Source organism: Pseudorca crassidens, chromosome 3 (assembly GCF_039906515.1).
Source record: "Pseudorca crassidens isolate mPseCra1 chromosome 3, mPseCra1.hap1, whole genome shotgun sequence".
Classification (NCBI taxonomy): domain Eukaryota; kingdom Metazoa; phylum Chordata; class Mammalia; order Artiodactyla; family Delphinidae; genus Pseudorca; species Pseudorca crassidens.
In genome coordinates this window covers 46,474,437-46,496,438 of record NC_090298.1, presented here as the reverse complement: position 1 = coordinate 46,496,438, position 22,002 = coordinate 46,474,437, and the positions used below count along the sequence as shown (strand labels likewise).

Here is a 22,002-nt window from a genome sequence, read left to right as displayed (position 1 = left end):
ACGTCAGACTAGAGAACCAACGTACTAACTAATGTCATTTAAGAAATCAGAATGCTTAAATTATTTTTCACTTGATAGTTCACATCCAAAATAACTGAAGTTGGCACACCCAGAGAAATATATATCCTCGGTGCAAATGTTTAGAGGGATGGGGAGGGAGGTCAAATCCTCTTCTCTTAGAAGCAATTTGAATTGTTTTGTTTGTTTGTTTTTTGTGTGTTTTTAAAATTTTTATTGGAGTATAGCTGATTTGCAGTGTCATGCTAGTTTCAGGTGTACGGCAAAGTGATTCAGTTATACATATACATATTTAGTCTTTTTCAGATTCTTATCCCATATAAATTATTACAGAATATTGAGCAGAGTTCCCTGTGCTATACAGTAGGTCCTTGTTGGTTATCTATTTATATACAGTAGTGTGTATATGTTAATCCCAAGCTCCTAATTTATCCCTCTCCCCAACGTTTCCCCTTTGGTAACCATAAGTTTGTTTTCAAAATGGGTAGGTTTAATTATGTTTACTATAATAGAAAAGTTTTTATTTCAAATGTAGGAGGTGGGGCAGGGATTAGTCTTCACAATAAGAGATGTTGAGGTGATATGATATAAGCTTCATTCCTTACTGAAGGACTGTTAGGAATTTGCAAACCCAGAGTCTTGGTATATATAAATCAATGAAATTTGCATATGATTTTCAAAATGAAATAAGGTTTAGAAAACATTGTGCAAGAAAACAGCCTCAGTACATGTAGCCACTTGTCCAGCAGAAATTCATTAGATTTTTCAGTTTAAACATCACAGCGTGACCTGATGCAACGTTGCCTGCTACGTTCTGTTGGATTTTTAAGAGGCAGTTTGTGTCTCTACAACCAAACCCAAAGCGTGACATTTCATTAAATGGGCTCAAAATGAACAGCTGCTAAGTTCCCCAAGTCCTCTCAACTTTGCTTTTGACTAGAAATTTTAGTTTTCAGTGCCAGACTTTGAGAAAATGATTTTTTTTTTTTTTTTTGAGGGAGGATAAACAAGTCTGTGGAAAAGGGGTGTGTTCCTTATGAAGGTGCTCAGGGAATCTTACCCTGAATAACACAGACACCTCATTTCCCAGATGAGGAAATAGATTTATAAATTTTGAGATGTCTTCTGCCTGCTTGGCTGGTTTACACTCCAGGTCTCTGGTGCTGATCTGAAGCGAAGCTTTATAAGTTTCAGCAATTGACGAGGCTGGCTGGGCGCCAGGTCTTTTTTTTTCCCCCTCTCACTTCCCTGCGATGTTTTGAACTGCCTTCCTACAGACGTCATACAGCCCTTGAGGAATAGTTTCTGCCTGGTGAGATTGAATGATAGTTCTCATTCACAAAGGCTTGGAGTCAGATTCTAAGCAGGGGACACAACGGAAATTACGTTCACAGGTACAGCAGCGAGCCCAGCTCAAGTGTGGAGAGCTTTGTTCCCTCCATGACTTATTGGCTCCCCCCGGAGAAGAGTGTTTTCCTGTGGTCGCCCTGAAATGGAACTTCACTGACAGCTCTGTGGTGTTACTGTACCTCGCGGTCATTTTCGTTTCCTTTCTCTCTACCTGAGCACTTTTAGAGTGTCAGAAATCTTTAAACCTTTTATTGAGGAATTGTAAAAAGGATGCGATCAAGTGGCTCTTTCACTGTGTTGGTTGCCCTTGTGAACAGATGAAGAATAGATTCAAAATCCAGTTCCTCCCTTGGCAATGCAAAACAGAAAACAAACTGTCACTTAAGAACAGCCCGGTGCTGGCGTAAATTCGGTATGAAAGAGGAAAAAGCTCCTATGTCTTAGAAGCCTCCCTCAGTTCTGGACTGGAGGCAGGAGTTGGACTCCGGGAAATTTGGATTTCTTCAAACAACCTCCTTTGGAAATGGAGTATATTTCAAGCCATCTTTTTCAAAATACAGCTGAAATGTATTAATCAGAATACTTGAAGATTTTTTCTTTTTTTTTTCCCTCCAAAATGAGCATTATTATGAAGCCAAGATCCCGGTCTACAAGTTCCCTGAGGACTTCGGAGGGAGTGTGGTAACGTGCTTTTCTCTCCTGCTTCTCCCCTTCTTTCCTTTTAAGATTGACGTAATAGTGGAGTATTTAGTAATTGCTGACTCGGAGCTTCAAGAGTTAAGTGTGGTGTTAAGGCTTTGTAAGAAAGAGCACACTGTTGGTGACACTTTCATTCTCTATTTTGTGCCTGATTTTGTCTGTTTTAAAAACAGTGGCGCTCACACTTTTTTTTTTTAACTCCACGTGGACCATAGCAATTCATCTGGTGACAATTTTTAGAAGAGGAAGGAAACTCGCAAAAAACGTTGGGAGTTTAGAAAATGAAAACTTGTCGTTTTTCACTGCCTGATCAGGCTGTGTGTTTTCTTATCTTTCTTGCCTGATGCAAGCAGGCTGGTAGTTGACAGTCTTTGTCATGGTCTTTAAAAGTAGTACCTTGGCTTTTAGCACATGTGTGTTAGCGTAATTAATAACGTCATATATTTTAATCATATGAACCAACTTGAATTTAACTATGACTAAATGTATATCAAGTTGCTTATCATTCAGGAATCTCCTACGTTTTATTTTGTTAGTATAGTGTTCCCTGATAATTATGTTTTTTGGTAATTTTAGTGTTTTCATCCTAACAAAAAGTATGTTAATTTCAGTTTATTGCAATATTTAATTCTACTGTTTCCTCAATATTGTTTGATGTGGTCATCCACACATGGTCCTTAAGGAATAGTTTCTCAATAAAGTAATTTTTGTGTCTAAAATAGTTATTTACAAAAATGTTTTTATGGCTGTTTCAGAGGTTAATTTTACTTTGTTTATCTTAGTGATTGATTGTAAATAAATAAATAAACTCACTTTTTGAAATGGAAATAATCCTTCAGACAGGAGAATTAAAAGCAATGATTGAAGGCAGGTGTTGGGGATAGAATGGAAGCAGGCAGGTAAAATGTATTACATATAATTATGTGAGCAGGCAAATACACAAATAAATACTTACACTATTTGCATAAGGAATTCAGTCCACATTTATGTGATTGGGTTATCATTTGCTGTTATTGTACTAGTGTTTTATAGGGGACTAGAATCAAGAGTTGTCCCTTCAGTGGTATTTCTGTGAGTTTTAATAAACTATAGATGCAGATTTCATCTCATATCACTTGTGATCTTTTAAATAAATATGTGCAATAAATTCCTCCTTGAGTTTATTTAAAGAAAAGGTTGCATCTGCAAACAAATTCGTATGGCTCTTTTACACCAAGTAATAAATACTGGGAAATACTTAGAAACCTTCTATTAGTTACCATAGCTAATGTAAATCTCTAATATAAATGGGTGATCAGAATTTATAAAATTCACCTGTGATTTCTATCCTCTTATATGTGAATAAATAGTATTTAACCAACCTATTTCTTATTTTTGCCTAAAATGCCGGGAGACATTTCCAAATTCAGGGTTCAATCAATCAGTAACAGTTAGTTCATTTCAGGAGTCTAGTAACATTGACATCCTTTACTCCTCCGAGAGTGTCATGGTCTGTTTTAATCCACAACTGTTCTATTTTATTATTCTAAATTATAAACGGTATCATCATAGATAAATAGGGCCACAATTCAAAGTATATTTTTTAAAATATTGATTTATGAATGTGTATATTGTTCCATTTAATTTTAAATAGTTTGCATAGTGTTGGGTCAGAATGGTGTTTATGTAAGAAATAAATGTCTCTCTTTATGCTGATGATTCCTAATGGCACACTACGGAAACTCCCAGTTATTAATCTTACATCTGTCTTATTAATAATATGACTGTTTAGGTATATCACTGCTACCTCTAAATCATTTGACCTGAGATTGTAATTGCTGTAATTAGTTTAACTGTTTTATTATCCATTTTATCATTCAAATTCTATGCACACATTTATTTATATTTATATTTTTAAATAGTAGAATCTACATAGATTATATATCAGGTGTATAGAGGAAATATACATGTGTATGTGTATACGTATACATCTGATTAGGAGATTACATGGCAAACTCCTAATGATATTATATACCCTTCCTCTTAATTCATCTACTTAAAAAACACGCCTTACTTATAGTTAAAATTCTATTAATTTCCAAAAATAAGATTAAAATAATCCTGAAATTAATCTGTTTCCTGATTATATAATATTGTAAATATATATAAATTTAAAGTATTATATAACAAGAATATATACTAGGTAGCTTTTAGCACATCTTTTCTTTTTAACACCTTTATTGGAGTATAATTGCTTTACAGTGGTGTGTTAGTTTCTGCTGTATAACAAAGTGAATCAGCTATACATATACATATATCCCCATATCTCCTCCCTCTTGTGTCTCCTTCCCACCCTCCCTATCCCACTCCTCTAGGTGGTCACAAAGCACCGAGCTGATCTCCCTGTAGCACATTTTTATATGTGTAGATGTCTGTATATCTGGTAAACAACAATTTGCTCAGTGTCTAAGGTATGGCAGATAAGCATTCCAATACTGTACAGATGTGATTTTCTGAATAACATTGCTTCTCAGATCAATAAATGATTTCTCTTTTCTATTAACTCTCTCCTCCTAAGGTTATAAAAGTTCGGGCTGGCTGAGAATTCTTATTTTGGCCTCATGATCATAGTAAGAGTATTTGAGTAGACTAAAACTACTAGTTTTCTAATTGAGAATAAAAAGATGTAACAACAATAATATTTTGGAGGGAAAATTACTTATAACCCCCACTATCCCATCCTCAACTATTCTCATTTTTCACTTAACTTACATATCTTGAACAGTTGTAAATTCTGTGCTCTGCTTCTTCATTTACATGTCAGCGTGTACTTTTGTAATGATAATACTTCTAGCTTTCATTTTATTGAGTATCCCTTGTGAATGTGGACTCTGTAGAGAATTTTACATACAGTATCTTGTTTAGTCCTTATAACAAAATTGAAGGGAAGGAGTTGTTAACCCATATTTTACAGATGAAGAAATGAACCTAAGTGATAAAATAACTTGAACAGGGCCCTTTAACTGCCAGGGAGGGCTGGGATTGAACCCAAGTCAGTCTACTTCAGAAGAAGTGCTCTTTTTATTTCAGCATGTTGCCTCCCTCTGCTGTCTATCTAACTATCATTTTTAATGACTGTAAAATTATTCATCTTGTGACTATATCTAAATGCACTAAAATATTTGGTTAGATATTGGGCTATTAAAGAAGTAAATTGTAAGTTGTCTTTTGATAGGTATGATAGCCTACAAAGTTTAAGGCTGATGTTGGGCATTGAAAAATGACTATTTGAAAAACTTTTGTAATTATTTTCTACTGGTAGAAAAGAAGGTTCTCTCTTCCCTATTAAAGAGAAATAAGAAGCAAAAGTCAGTGCTTCTCAGTTCTGAATAGATAGATCATCTTTCCAGTGACATTAGCAAGTTTTACTTTGTTCTCTCCAAGCTCTGTAAGGCTTCAGGTAAGAAACAAGTACTATGTCTCAGGCTTCGTATGAAGTTTCATACTGTTTTAAGTCAGCTTTGAAAAAGGTACAAAATCTTCCTTTTTACATCTTTTATCTTACAGGCTTTTGTAAATGGGAAGACAAATGGAATTTGCATACTTTCTGCCTGTTCAGTATGCACTGACTTGGCTTAGGGAAGGGACTATTTTCAAGATTGGTTCAGAGTTTTGAACCTGCAATAAACTTTTTTGATCCTATTACCTAAGTTTGTATCATATCTGGTATATAATACACCTAGAGATAAACAGCTTTGAAGAGAAGTGGTTAAGATACCTTGAATATAATTTAAGACATAAAAAATGTTTTAATGCCAGGGAAGCACAGAGTGGATCACAGATAGGTTTACTCTTTAAAGTCATGAATTGTGAAATTCTCTGAGAAAGCCGTTTGTCCACTCTACGTCTAACTTGCTTTGTGTCCCTGGAGAAGCCACCTAGTCCCTCTATAGCCAGGTTTACTCACCTGTCAAATAAAGGGAATAAGCTAGATCAGTGAATTTCAAACATGTATTTTCAATGAACACTTTTTACAAATGATATGCTAATATAAATAAGGAAATGTGTACAAAACATTTAAAATTGTATGTTTATATTTGGTATATAGAGATAAATTTTTTAAAGTATATATGTATGGTATATATAAGTAAAAATCTATAAACATACATATAACAATAAAACAACCACTGAGCTAGCACCTTTACTCCCCACCCTTGCAGTACCTTTAAAGAGCTTTTTTGAAAACCACTTTGCAAATAAACTACTATGATCCTTTATAGTTCTACTTTCTGTAGTGCTGCACTGCCACTGGAGAGTCATTTGTGTTTTCCATATCCCTTTGTGGACTGGGATAAACTTGCTGGTAATTAAACTTCCTGGGAAGTTCAAATAACAACAGTTCAAAGACTTGAAAGACTTTAACATTAGGGGAAAATTCTCATTTCTGGGAAATCACAGAAGAGTTATAGTTAAGATCCACTCATTTTATTTAGCATCTTATTTTTTACAAATCTATTTTAAACTTGTTTTGGGTGGGAAAATATTTATTACATATACAGATAGTGGACGTCAGGAATACAGCATAGCAGTTGATAAAGAAATGCTGAATTGGTATTGAATTGTTTAGAAGAAAGGTGTTTCTTTAGTTTGGGTACTGACAAAATGGGGTTTTCAACCACTTTTTCTATCATGTCACTGGTGACTAAAGGTCATAGGTTAAATTGCCCTGTGCAGCACTCTCCTTAGCTACACTGCAATCTATAGCCTCCACATGAATAGAACCGGCTGTGGTTACCTGTGCAGCAACACTTACTCCGACCTGTAACTCTACTCTTTTCTTCCCCAACACCATGGTGTTTGCCCCATCACTAAAACCTGCCTTTCAGCATAGGTTTTTACCTAATAAGGTCTTATTAGTCCCTCTGTCAGTCATTCCAATCATGTAGTGAATTTTATCAGAAGGAGTGAAGATATGAACGCAATCATGGGTATAGGAGTAGTTAGTCATGGATCCATCCAACTGTTACTAGCAAGATTGAGTAAAGTAGATTCTAATATGAAGCTGAAGAGGTTCAAGGAGATTTTCCTTAGGGAAAGATGCCTGAGAGATATGTATAAATATTCTGAATAATAGAAAAACTAAACATATAGAATTGCAAAAGCCTGGATAAAGGTAACAAGAATGGGACCTGGTTGCTATTAACTAGGTTGGTGAAGAATATAGTCAGAAAGAAAGCACAGTCTTAATGAAAAGCCAACGTAGATTTTTAACAGAGCTCCTCCAGAGATTATCCAACTTCTCAAGAGATAAAACAGAGGTGTTTTGTCTCTTGAGAAGATATATTAGAAAATGGATAGTAGAAGTAAAGTATGCTCTAGCCAAAAGCACCAAGTCTCTCCAGGGATCCAAGCCTACAGGAAGCCTGGGGTGTCACAGAGGCACAAAGACCAAAGACAGTGAGCCTGGATAAGTTACTATTAAGTGTAACCACATAAACATAACTAATGGGAGGCCATGCCTGTGATGTGTCTCAGCTCTCTAAATGCCTTGCTCTGTGGTCAAGTTTGGCCTAAACTTGGAAGTCCTTCAGAAGGATGGAGAATAGGTAGAAGTCCAGAACCTATGGATGCAGCTCTTAGCATAACAGGGGAGGTATGAATGATATATGTTCATTATCTACCTTCAGCCTTCCGTGGGGGTTGGCTCTCCTAGGAGCATCCTGGGTGATGCGTGAGGGTGTGAAATGGGGAAGCTAAGCTAAGTTGCTCTTCAGAGAAAAGTGAGAAACAATAAGGGAAAGATTGTGGGAAAGAGCTGAAGAAATGGTTAGAGAAGTAAGAGGGATGGTCAGAGGGGAGGCCGGAAGAACCCCATCCCATTTTGAACCAGACATCCACCATCTGGCACCCTGCCCTGTTTAATTACACTGCCACCTTCTGGCAAAAGCTCCGATAATGAACTCGAATGTGGTAGTGGGGTTTTCTTGTTTGTTTGTTTTGGGGGGGGTTCTCCCCCTCATCTCAGCACTAAGAACTTCTGCCAAAGGATACAGAAAGTCAACTTCAAGTCTTTCCATTTCTCTGTTAGGTGAGGGAAAACAAGAAATTAAAAAACTAGAAACTAGGTGTAGAATATATGCACACCAGGATTACAGCTTCCAAAGCTTCCCTACTGGAAAAGTGCTGATGTTTTAAAACCTGCACAGTTCTGACGTTTTGTTTATATCTAATACTAGTCTCCCTTGCTTAAATTTTAACCTATTTCTTCCTAGTTATCGGGGGTAGTGAATCAGTAGATAAGTAGATTCTCCTTTATGATATTTGAAAACTGCTAGTAAGTGACTTCATGGTCTTTTTTCATTTTATATTGCAAAATATTCATTCTGAATTGTAGAGATGGCACCAGTGTGACTTGTTAAAAGAAAGGTTTCATAAAACATAGTTTCAATATGTAATTGTTTTCAAGCCTCCCATTGTGCCTAATTCTCTGTCCTGTTTAAAATACATTCAAGTTAAGAAATTCAACTTTCTAAAATGAATACGTATGAAATATTCATGTATATATGCAATACAGAAAATAATCATTCCTAACATCCATGATTTCATTCCACTGCAGTGTGGTACAGAATTTCTTCTTTGTGTCAAGGAATTTATATGACCGATACTATTTTAGTTAGGATAAATTCCTGCAGAATGTGTCAACTTTTAACCAATGGCATTCTGGCATACAGACAGCCACTGCTGTAATGTGTCATCTGATACAGCTTTGTCGTGGAACAGCAGGTAACTGATTGGCAGCTAGATCACCAGCTAGCTAGGACAGCAGCTCCTAAGTCTATAGTGGTAATTGGAGTGGTGACCATTGTAATGAGGACAGCTGTACAATATTGAGCACCTACTGTTTGTCAGACACTGGACTTGGTGCTGTACCTGATGTAGCTCATTATGTCTTCATAACAACTATATGAGACAAAACTTGTATTGAAATAGCAGTGCTGAAGGAAACATGGTCTAATTCTAAATCCCACATTTGTTGTTGTTGTTGTTCTTGTTTTATTTGCTTTTCCCCACTATCTCCACTGCTTTGGCCGCCCATGGTTCTGCCTCCTGGCATTCCAAAAGTGGTCAGTAGGCTGCTGCTTTATACCTTTCCTTCCTGTCCTAGATTGTTCAAGTTTCTCCTTTTAACCATGTGCAACTCAAGAACAAATATCTTTGTATTTTTCTGCCTTCTTTCTCAAGATTTGCACACAAGCCTTCCACCATGGACCATAGAGATGGATGGAGAAGTAGAAAATGGACTTTGACCCAGATTCGTTCTCTAGAGATCTCGCTAGTTCCTGATGCGTTCAATTTATTGACCCTCTCCCCCTGGTCAGACTATAAATTGCACTGTCTTCCTCTCTGGCACTGGACCAATGATTAGAACCGTAAAATCTTGGAAATGAATGGGACTACAGAGAATAAACTATAATCTGATTCTCCCCGCCCCTGACCATATTTCGGAAGTGGACAAGTTTTGCTTAACATTTCTAGTCAAGTAGGGTCAAGAAAAATGGTTAGAAACAATGTCAACGATTTTGGGGCAACAGATTTTGTTGGAGAAATATTTTCTAAAAACAAACGTGAAGTTTGAGGTGAAATAGAGAGCTAAAACTTTGTCAGCCAAATGTGTGAAATCATTTCTATTTATAATTTGTATGGGATTTTAATGTAATTCTTAAACTTATATTTGTAAAGTTAGCTAACACCATGATAATTCTGTCATAACTTCTCAAAAAATTGGATTGGAGGAATATGTACGGAGAGATGTGGCAGATGAGACCTCAGCGATCTCCTGAAGGAAATTTAAGACAGTGCTTTGACCAAAGTCCTGCCCAGATAACTGAACTCTGATCACTACATTTTTTGGAAGCCACATAGCTAATTAAGTTGCTAAAATCCATGTCTTGAAATTGTAACTTCACTCCTCTCTGTTCTCCTAATGTAGTCTTCACAGAAATAAAAATCGTGGTAATTGTTATTTACTAAGTGCTTCTGTGTGGCAGGTACCAGGCTGTGCATTTGACAAGAATTATCCCATGAAGTCCCCATCATAAATCCTGTGAGGCACCCATTCTTATCATTCCTCATTTTATAGGTTAGTGAGGCAGACTTGCTTGCCCAATGTTGCGTGGTAAATAAGAGAATTTCATGGATTCACATGCTTTTTAAAATTATTAAATGTTACCTTTAGTAATGATATATATGTTAATATGTCAAATGAGTTAACTCAATTAAAATTAATTAAAGTCCTTAGCACAGTAGCTGATTCCTCGTGAGTACCAGGAAATGTTAGCTTGTATTACGCATTTTTCAAGTTTGTATATTAGTGGTACTTTTTGAATAGTCAAGAACTATAAGTGTGAAACTGATTCAGTCTATAAGGGCTTCTTTTCCATAAGGCAGTCTTCTTGGGCACACCTCAAACGGAGCACTTATTCAGAAGCTAGGTATTCTGGATAAATCCCATTCACGCTGTGATTCAAAGAAGATTTACTTCTATTCAGGTGGGTGGATCAAAGAAGTAAACTACATAGAGAAGGTGGCAGAATAAGAAGTAATCAGTTGAAAGCTAAAATGCCTCTGATCTAGTTATTTAAAAATTGGTCAGAATCCTCTAGGGCAGCAGTCCAGGCAGGGGGTTAATCTCACAGGAATGGCTGGGAGCCTGGACTTCATCCGTAGATGCATCTGTGTAAAGACTTTCTCCATGTAACCTTCCTACTTGGGGCCTCCTGGTGGTTCTGTGTTACTCTATCTCACTGCCAGGCCTTCCCTACCTCTCTAGATCCCTTGCTCCTCTTGTCCTGACATGCATTCTGGATTGTGTCATTCATAGATTGTTATCTCCTAATTCACAGATTGTTAACCTCTGTAGCCTGCTTCTACTCCTCCTTAAACAGATCCCAGACGGGGTAGGACTCCTGTTTAGTTTATCCTGCCATCCTGGCGTAGCAGAAAAGGTCTTAAGCCTCTTTCTCCATCTGTTTCTAGAAAGACAACAGGCAAAAAAGGGATCTGTTTAGAAGAGCTGTTTCTATGGCCCAGAGTATGATTGCTTCAGGATGAGCTGAAGAGCATAGAGGCTAGAAATGTAGTGAGTCCAGTGGTTTCGTGAGAGCAGTTAATTAGTATTCCATTGTCTCTGGTATCTACTTATTTTATTATGAGTAGTTACCAATAAAAATGTGTAAAAGTATTACTTGGTTATAATTAACAACTGTACATTGGGTTAAAAAGTGTGATTGAGGGTGGAGTTAACCACCTTGAGGGAAAAACCTGGGTCACTAAAGATTCCCTGAATCTCTGCTTGGAAAAAATATTCCTAATTATTTATCTGAGTCCTTTTGTTAAAATTGCATCTAATTGTATATGAATCAGTGTTTCCATGGTAATGTAAAAGACGGAAAGCAGCAAACTTGCTGTTAGCAAACATGCCTTTATAAAGGTGTGATTATAATTGGGAAAATCATTTTACATACATAGGGGTGAAATTTTACCCTGACCTAGAAATACATTGAAATTTGTCCTTAACTGTAAGGTCTTTCTCATGTAAATAACAAAAGAATTAGCCAGTCCTCATTGTTTAAAAGCAAGGTGGCTTATCGTTTTCATCTGTGGTCAGTTAGTAGTAGCCACATGGAATGAAGTACTGGGAGCTGCACTAGGACTCAGAAGAGGTGCTGCCATCAATTGGTGATGCCACCGGAGAGACGAGGAGCATCGTGTGGCTGTTTGCCATTTAAGTGGCCCTGGTGATCTCATAATTCTTTTTTTTTTCCCGGTACGTGGGCCTCTCACTGTTGTGGCCTCTCCGGTTGCGGAGCGCAGGCTCCGGACGCGCAGGCTCAGCGGCCATGGCTCACGGGCCTAGCTGCTCCGCGGCATGTGGGATCTTCCCGGACCGGGGCACGAACCCGTGTCCCCTGCATTGGCAGGCGGACTCTCAACCACTGCGCCACCAGGGAAGCCCTGATCTCGTAGTTCTTTATATCTAAACTCTGCCATTAAATTTGTATGCAAATGAAGTTGTATCAAAAGCAGGATTTGTACATCCATACAAATGTGCGTGTATACTTTTTAGAAATTTTTGACATGTTTTTGGTCATTTGTCACCTATGAAAAACATGTGTGCATATCATAAACCATAACAACTCTTTTTGGATGTTGCAAACCAGAAAAAGAAAGAAAAACAAATTAGTAATTCTGATTATCAGTGGCTACCCTTATAATCACCATCCAGATTAAAAATAATGCTACCAGTAACCCTACAGCCACCTCTGTGCCCCTTTCAGCCACTGCCCATCAGCACCAGGTATAACAACTATCCTGATATCAAAAAGCACAGAATACTATTTTCTACTTTTCAATGTTATGTAAAAGGAGTAATGCAGTTTGTAATACTATTTTTGTGGCTGGTTGGGTTTTTTTCCCCTGCAAATAGATGTTTGAGAGTTTATCCCACGTCGATGTAGTTGTATGTAGTTCATTCATTCTCACTAATGTATAGTTAATTAAGCAAACTTTTATTTGAAATATAAATTCAGGGCAAAAATTATTTATGCTAATTGCTTAGATCACAGTTTGGTATATAGGACTATATGCGCATTTAAAACTGTTTGCAATTTACCGTAATCATTTGAATACAATTTCATGTGCAAACTCTGTTGCTTAGATTCACCCTCAATGGACGTTTCTTCTGGGAAGCCTTCCTAGCCTCCCCATTCAGAATGAAAATGCCCTTCTATGTGTTCTCAGGAGACTGGGTCCATTTCTCTAGCACAGCTCTTGAAGCATTGCAACAATGGTCAGCTTTCTTGCCTGCCTGTCCTCTGGGACTGTGAGTGGGTTTTAGGGTAGACTGGGTTTATTCATCTTTGTACCTGTGCACCCAGCACAGTGCTCGTCCCATCAGCAGCATTCCACATCTGTCTGGTGCATGCAGAGAGAACGGAGAGTGGTTTTACATCACCAAGAAAACGTTCCAATCTGTTTTTATGTTTAATTTTCTTTTAATAGATGGCACTCTGCTAGGGATTGTACTGAGTGAGTTGTGGAGACAGAATTTACTCTCTGGGGCAAGGAATTGTAAAGTATTAGATTGGGGAGAACGTTTGCCTGTTTCCTGTGGGCTTCACCCTTAGTTTCCCACTTTCACTAGTAATTTCAGCCTCAACACTTTTCCTCATTCCCTCATGAGTCTCCTGTTCTAGAATCTACACTTCCCAGTTTTCCTCAACATCTTCTCCTTGCCTGAGTGACTCATCTCAGTACCATCAACTAGTCGTGAATGGCTCGTACAGATGCTGATGTGTGTTGCACACGTTAATCAGCCAGTTGACGTGGCTGACCTTCTCTAACTCTATCAATGCAGTGGTCTCTCCATCTGAGACACCTGCTGGGAGTGAGGACCACGACCACCACTTCAGGCTCACCCCAGCTTCATTGTCAGCCTTTTGAAACCAAACACAGCTGTCCCATCAGACAGACTCCGTAGCTGGGATGCTGAGTCAGAGACCCAAGTGTGGCCTAGAGCCCTAACAAATGGAGTTGAACTCTGGCCTCCAAAGTCAGGGTTAGCGTTCCTGCCTGGATTATGCACTTTTCCCACTATTAAGTTGCTTTTAGCTTTACCACCTAGATTTAAATTTTTTGGAATGCTAAGAAATTAAGGCCTAATCCTTAGTAATTGAGAAAGTGATTTGTTTTTAGTGTCAGACAAGATCATTTTCTAGACACTCGACCATGTAATCTGATTCTATAGCTTAAAATGTATAGTCCTTAAAGAAGAGTTTTCTTTCTGTAGCTTTTATTAGTTGCAAAAGTAAACATGCATTTTTTTAATACTTTATTTTTTTTAATTAATTAATTTTATTTTTTTGGGCTGCGTTGGGTCTTCGTTGCTGCATGCGGGCTTTCTCTAGTTGCAGCGAGCAGGGGCTACTCTTCATTGTGGTGCATGGGCTTCTCATTGCAATGGCCTCTCTTGTTGCGGAGCACGGACTCTAGGCGCACGGGCTTCAGTAGTTGTGCCTTGCGGGCTCTAGAGCTCAGGCTCAGTATTAGTGGTGCACGGGCTTAGTTGCTCCGCAGCATGTGAGGTCTTCCCGGACCAGGGCTCAAACCCATGTCCCCTGCATTGGGAGGCGGATTCTTAACCACTGCGCACCAAGGAAGTCCATCGTGCATTTTTCATTGCTTCACTTAACGATGTTTATTAACTCAGTTCTACGCCAGGCACCCTGATGGCTCTTAGAAAGACACTGATGAAGTATTAGCCCTCACATTCATAAAATTTCCAATCCAGTGACTTTCTAAACTATTCCTGTGGGGCAGAGGATTTCTACTTTAACATTTTTCTATATCCCTGGTATATTTTTTACTTTCATGATAAAAGTACATTTATAGTTTAAAAGTGGCTCAGTTGCTGTCAAAAATCCCGTGGTGAGCAGAATAATTTAAAAACCTCACTGCTTAAATTTGGGGTGGGGTTATATGAAATAAATCTGGAATATTTGATTTTTTTTAAACCAAATATTTTCCCTGAGCTAGAGGGATATTTTCATTCTAAGTAAATTGTTTATTCACTCACCTCCTAACAAGGCCATGTCAGCCAAGTTAAATATTTAAGTTCATTTTATTTAAATAAGTTTTAAAACCAACAGATTTCTTTCATATTTAGATGAATTTAGCTTTTAATTTTGCAAACAGAAAATATATAAACTAGGGAATTTTAATGTATAGAGGAAGAGAACATGAGAAGGGAGCATCAGAAAAATAGGAAGAAATGAAGTTTAAACAAAAATAACTCAGGTTGACATTTGACGTAGTTTAATTTATTGCCAAAATGTGTGTCTTCACAGATAATCTCCAGGAGACTTTAGTGTTTATAGGTCCTAGTTAAGTTTTGAAAAATGTTTGAGGGCTCTATTTCACTAATAAGGGAAATAAACTTATCCTTTCCACAAATGACTGCTACTAGCTTCTTTGCCAGCTCTGTAAATAAACTCATTTTACTGTTACCATGGTTGAGTGCAGTTATATTCCTTTAAACATCTTGCATAATCCATGGCTTCAACTGCATTAATCTAACTAAGGTCATGTCATCAAATAGGGATCTAACAGGAGCTTTGGAAAGAACTGTCAAAGACCAGATTCCATATCAAAATCAGAAGAAAATACCATTCATGTCTCACTGTAGTTCAGTGTAAAGGATTTGCCCCTAGTGATTACAGCTGCCATACAAGGGGACCACACAACAATGGAAAACCTGTTTGCCAACAAAATATCAAAGTATTATCAGACTTTCACAGTGAACCATATTATTACATTATTTCCATCAAAAATCTGGACTACTGGTATTTTTGTGCAATTATAACAGCTCTGGCTGTATATTAACTAGTTTTGAACTCAGTCTGACATTAGAACCTACCCCATTTAGTATACTGTAACTTTTCAGTACATATTGTGGGCAATTCCATAAATAACTTTTATAAACTTTAGCCAGTAGTCAGAAAAACTATAAGATTTTGTTTATAAACTTTATAAAGTTTATTTATAAGATTTTAATTAAATTACAGATTAATTTCTCACTTGAATCTCCTGCTTCTCCCAGCATTATACCTTTGGTCACCCCTTCTTAAATGACTAGTTTTGAAATTGGTTTTTCTTTTCTACTTCTAGTTTTGTTCTGTTGGTGATTTGACTTCCTTTGTAAACTGTTGGTAATTTCATGTATAAAGCACAGATGTTCATTCTTTTAAATTTCACCCATGTGTCGTACCCTAATAGTCATAAATTTCCAATACACAGAGCAACATTTTAGATAATTTACTTCAATAAACTAGATAATTTATTCAAAGCACCAAACCTGTTTGCTTCCATGATTCATGCCATTTTTATGTGAGTGAATGTATAGACAAGAGATGGGTAAAGTATGAATACAGACCTATACATGCAAGCCTGGACTTCCCCACATCTTTAAAGTACTAAATTCCCTTGGTGCCAATCCCTCAAGGCATTTCATGTTCGCTCAGCTGCTTCCTGAATATTGCATAGGTATAACCAACCCTGTAAATTTCAAATTCACATAAAGAAGCTCTAGCCTTCAAAGCAAGACTTAATTGAATACCAAATGAATACCTATTGTTTTCTGAAATATTTCTGAATAAAAATTGCTTTTAAAGTCTTCTTTGACTTTCTGTATTCTTTCTTAAAATATTTATTTATTCATTCATTTATTATTTTTGGCTGCGTCGCGGACTTCTCTCTAGTTGTGGCATGCAGGCTCCAGAGCTCCAGAGCGCGAGGGCTCAGTAGCTGCAGTGCACGGGCTTAGTTGCCCCGTGGCATGGGGGATCTTAGTTCCCCGACCAGGGATCAAACCCGCGTACCCTGCGTTGGAAGGTGGATTCTTAACCACTGGACCGCCAGTCCCTGACTTTCTGTATTCTTTAGTGCCCAAATTGGAATGTCACCCTATTTGAAGAGAGAGAAAAAAAAATCTCTCAGGACAATCTTTTTAAATGGGTGACAATCTGTTCTGGCTAAGAGAGAGTACATTCAGTAGTCTGATAAAAGCAAAGGTAGTGCCTTGCATATCAACTCATGTTGGAACTTGTGATTTCCTATAAAGTTTGCTGGGAAAGGAAGTTCAATCCATGAAAACTTCTATAGTGTTTGGTCTCAATCCTAGCGATTTCTGATTCAGTATAGCATCCTGAATAAATTCATCCATACTGGTGGGGAGAAAGAAATATTCCTTGTAAAATATGAGTTGTGAGTAAGAGGAGTAATCGTTAGAAAATAAGGGCCGAGACGCAAGAGGGAAGAGATATGGGAACATATGTATATGTATAACTGATTCACTTTGTTATAATACAGAAACTAACACACCATTGTAAAGGAATTATACTCCAATAAAGATGTTAAAAAAAAGAAAAGAAGGGCCAGTCCCTCAAAATAATTCTGATGACTTAAGACAGATTTGGAGAGGGACTCTGAGTAACTTGGAGTTGCTTTTACTGGTAGGTGGGTAGATGGAAAGTTATGCTGCATATAAACATATTTAATCTGGAATCTTTGAGAGAAAGTCAGTTCTTTTTTTCTCAGGTATCTAAGAAACCCTTTATCCATTTTACAAAAAGAAATCAAAAACACTTAGAAAGTTTGACGTAGCCTGTTTAAGCTTCCTGCGCGAGAAGTAGACCAGATAGTCACGTTCTTTATGGCTTTATAGCTACTCTTTTTTGTTCCATGTAAAAGTTAATGGCTAGTTTTAAACCTTGAGATCACTTAGATGTGAGACCTTATCTGCTTTACTTCATTCAAAGTATTTCTATTTCTTTAGACCCTAGGAAAACACAGGATATGGCATCATAGAGCTGAAACTCAAGGAAGTTTAGAATTGCCAACAATAGGTCATGGGGAGATGGGGAGGGTCCTGAACTCAGGTCAAGTTCAAAACTAGGCTCCTCCAATTACAAGCTGGGTGATCTTGGACACAGGGAAAAACAACCCTTGGAGTTCCTAGAAAGACTTCATAGAAAGTGCTTTCTTGGCACAAAGCTGGGCACACAACAAACCAAATAAGTGTTAGCCAGCTTATTATGATTAGGAGGGGAAAACTCCTAATAATGTTTTCTTGTTTCTGTTTTAATCTTAGTTTTCATGTTAGTTTAGACTCAAGTTACTCTTTGATACAAATTATTGTTTGAGGCTGTAAGAATTTTGGCCATTTAACAAAATGGTATAAGATATGACATGTATATAATCTTTCACAAGTGAAATGATAATGGAAATTTTACTGAAAAAAATGTCGTAACAGCTCTAGGTAAAATCTAATTATTGTTTAATATGAAGATGAATACATGTAAATCTTTGCTTGATCTAAACTTATTATTCTATTAAATAAATTTACATGAATATGGAGTAAATCAACCTCACTTCCAGCTAAATCTAGCCTGAAGCCTTCTTTGACATAGCCCTCTTAAAAATAGATATTATTTTCTAAATATTACAGTATTTAGAAATATGTTACTTTGTTCTGTGCTTAAACATATGTAAGTTACATTTTAATAGTAGTCTACAATGATGCCACAAGAAGATAGAGATATAAAATGCTTTTTTATGAGAAATAGTTCAACCAGGCTTTTTGTTTAGGACAGTTTGCTGTAGTTTTGTGTAGGGTAGTTTCTATAAATTTCTATACAGACAAATACATATTTGGTCTCTTCTATGTGCCAGGCGCTGGGGATGCATTGGTACTTCCCTCCCTTCATGGATCTTACTGAGTAAAACTAATTATTTTTAATTATGTTTAATTAACAAATCAAATGATTCCCAATGTGGTAAGTGCAGTGAAGAGCATACTACACAGAGGACTAAACTAATGTCTGTGTGTGTGCGTGTGTGTGTGTGTGTCCTGGAGATGTACTTTAGCTGGGTGGTTGGGGAAGCTGAGAACTGAAGGAACCCGTCAAGTAAAACAAGGGGAGAAGAGGATTACCTCATTTATATGGGCCTCACATTCAGATTTCCAGTGAAAGTTGGAAATCTTGAAATGATGGGTTCCCCACTGTCAATCCTTGGTTTTGGTCTTTGGCTGGGTTGTTTTCTAGCACCAGCCTAACCTCAGGTGCTAGAATGTTCTTGAGAGTCCCGGTGGGTGGGCTGAGGTCAGAGAAAGTGAACATGCTTAGGGATGGAAGGAGAGCCTTCTGGAGTAAAGGTGCCCCCAGGGTGATATGCAGGTACACATTTCTCCTCTTAATACAAAGTTTAAGAGCCCCCCAAGAGTTGACTTGCTAGGATTGGAAAGCATTTTGTATTAGGCTTAAGATTTTCATTGCCTTGCAATGCCTCTCCCAGCCAAGGAAACTATAGAAATTCCAGAAATCACTAAGAACTACTTAGCCCTGTGATCACACTTAAAACATAACACTAGCATCTGTGTTTCCTTATGGCAGATTTACCTGTATTTTAGGTAACAAGTCGCTGTTGAATTTTCTCTTGCTATGAGTTCGTAGATTTCAGTGTTCTAATACCTCTGTGGGCTACATTTAAAGTTTGAATTCAAATCGTAATTGGTAAATGGATATATGTGTGTAAAAACATGGTTCCAGCAACTGGTTAGAATAATTTGCCCAGAGGATATAATGTTGGCCTTCAGCTGATAGGAGGGTGTGTGCACCGTGACAACATGAATAGTGCAAAAGACAGAAGTTCTAACTGGTAAGACTGCTCGAGACATAAGTCGTGTTCTTTTCCCTGCCACCCTTAAGTATTTCATGAATGGGTTCTATCAGCTTCAGACAATGAGTACACTGAAACCCGTCACAAATTATCACCACAGTCATCATCCTGTGCTCATCCTCCAAGTTCTCAAGTACTTTCTGGACCAAAAAAATAATGACAAAGACAACAATAACCAAAAATAAGTAAATTAAGGTCTTAGTGTGAAATATAGCATATTGCATTCTAATTCTTTTGACAACCTAATGTTTATTAAAGGTATATGTATAACTCTCTGTTACTCTGTCAACCATAAGAGTTTGTTAGTTAGTATCTACTATTCCTTGACCATAGTGAATAACAGTTTCCTTTGCCCAGCTGTGTCTATTTAAATAGAGATGCTAATGCAGCTAAGAAGAACCACTCAAAAACAACTCCAAAATGAGCCAGAGAGAGTGGAAGGAAAAAAAGGGGAGAATGCATCCAAACATAGCCCTGAGTTCCACGGACACTCAGTAATATCTCTTTGCACCATCAAAACTTCCCACACTTAAATTTTACCACATTTTCTGCTGCCCTGATGCTTTCCATTTTTTTGATGACGGTTTTGCCTTCTTGGAATTCAAATAGTCTAATCGGGTCTTGACAGTTGATGTTTATCTTAATTGAAACTGAGATTTTCTTCATCCTTTTTCTCGGAGACTCCTACTTTGAGGCTGAAAGGTCACTTGAAATATGCACAGCATTTGGGAAACCACAGAATGAATTCAAATAAATTCATGCCTATTAAAAGGAGGCCTCTCGGGGGCTTCCCTGGTGGCGCAGTGGTTGAGAGTCCGCCTGCCGATGCAGGGGACACGGGTTCATGCCCCGGTCCGGGAAGATCCCACATGCCGCGGAGCGGCTGGGCCCGTGAGCCATGGCCGCTGAGCCTGCGCGTCCGGAGCCTGTGCTCCGCAACGGGAGAGGCCACAACAGTGAGAGGCCCGTGTACTGCAAAAAAAAATTAAATAAATAAATAAATAAAAGAGGCTTCTCTTGCTCGCGTTCCAGAGCTTATGTAGAATAAACCATTTGGGTTTTGTCTGAATTTATTTTCAAAGGAGCTTATTGTGCTTCTTCTTTAATGCTCTCATGACAGAAAATGGGAAAATTCTCAATTTTCATTTAATCTCTTTCAGAAAAATGCATTTTGCTCAGCGATTATGATTAAACTCTGAGTTTTTACAGCTGCTACAGCTGTCAACAAATTTAAGAGGTATTCTTTGGTTACATTATTTAAGGATTTCTTTATATTGTGTATCTTTAATGTAGCAACTCCACTTTAAAAAATTTTTCTCTATCCATAGGCTTGTGTGTAAGTGCAAAAATATATGTATAAAAATGTTCTGCAGCAGTTTTTATAACAGAAAACTAGGAACAGCCTAACTGTCAATCAGTATAGGGCTAATTCAACGATTTTGTACAACAGCAATGAAATACTGTGTATCTGTGGGGAAGGTCTCATGTACTGGTATGGAGCTATATCTTCAGGCAATATTTACTGTTATTATTACTGTGATAATTTGGAAAGATGGTACTCATGTTCAGAGGTCTCCACTCTCATTAGTTTTCTTTGTGTATCCCTTAGAGTTTATGTAAAAGCAAACAATGAGACTAGGTTCTATTCACTTCCCCTTTTTACACATAAAGAAGCATAGTCGATACTTTCACTGTCCTGCAGCTTCCATTTTTCACTTGACAATGTGTTGGTATGTGAAGAGGCTTCTTGCTTTTTTTTTTAGGAGATTTATTGAGATAGAATTCACATACCATATTATTCACTCATTGAAAGTCTACAGTTATTTAATTATTAGTATATTCACCCAGTTGTGCAACCACACCACAATCAATTTCAGTACATTTTATCTCCCTGGAAGAAACCCAGTACCCTGTAGCTGCCACCTTCCAAGTCTCATGTCACCTGCTCTACTCCAAGCCCTAAGCAACTATTAATCTACTTTTTGGCTCTATAGATTTGCCTGTTCTGAATCTTTCATTGAAATAGAATCATGTAATATATAGTCTTTCCTGACTGACTTCTTTCACTTAGCATAACATTTTCAAGGCTCACCTATGTTGTAGTGTGTATCAATCAGTATTTCATTTCTTTTTATAGACAACTAATATTCCATTGTATAGCTATACAAACTTTAGTTTATTCATTCATCAGAGATGTGGGTTGTTTTCACCTTTTGGTTATCATGAGTTATGCTGCTATGAACATTTATGTAAAAGTTTTCTTGTGGAAAAATATTTTTACTTCTCATGGGTATGTACCTAGTAGAAGAATGCTGGGTCCAATGATATGTCTATGTTTAACTTTTTTTCTTTTTTTTTTACTATTTTCCAAAGTGGCTATATTCTCACTCTTTTTTTTTACAGCAGAAAGTTATGCTATGGAATAACTGCATCATTATTAATTTAATTGTCTAGGTACGTTTTTAAATGACAAAGTCAAAGTACAATGTTTTGTAAATATACAAAGACTCTCAACCCACATGAATATGTTTTCACCCGCCGGCGTATTTCTGCGTGTGCACTCAAGGCAATGGCGGTAGTTGCTAGCTTTAGAGAAGAGATGGCTGCTCTGGGCATCTGAGGTGGAAGGGGGCTGAGTACTCACCATTTTGAATTAGAGGG

At 37.4% G+C, this 22,002-nt stretch overlaps 1 protein-coding gene across 18 annotated transcripts in view; it reads left to right on the top strand.

Moving 5' to 3' along the window:
* The window catches only part of PDE4D (phosphodiesterase 4D), a 1,449,034-nt gene that overhangs the window by 1,162,284 nt on the left and 264,748 nt on the right, over positions 1–22,002 (top strand). Inside the window, exon 1 of one of the 18 annotated variants that reach the window (XM_067730749.1) lies at positions 898–2,049. The exons of the other annotated variants lie outside the window; for them this stretch is intronic. Within the exon in view, the coding sequence (XP_067586850.1) occupies positions 1,985–2,049 (65 nt within the window). The 5' untranslated portion in view covers positions 898–1,984. Of the gene's footprint in view, positions 1–897; positions 2,050–22,002 lie in introns of those variants that run through there. 18 annotated transcript variants of the gene reach the window in all.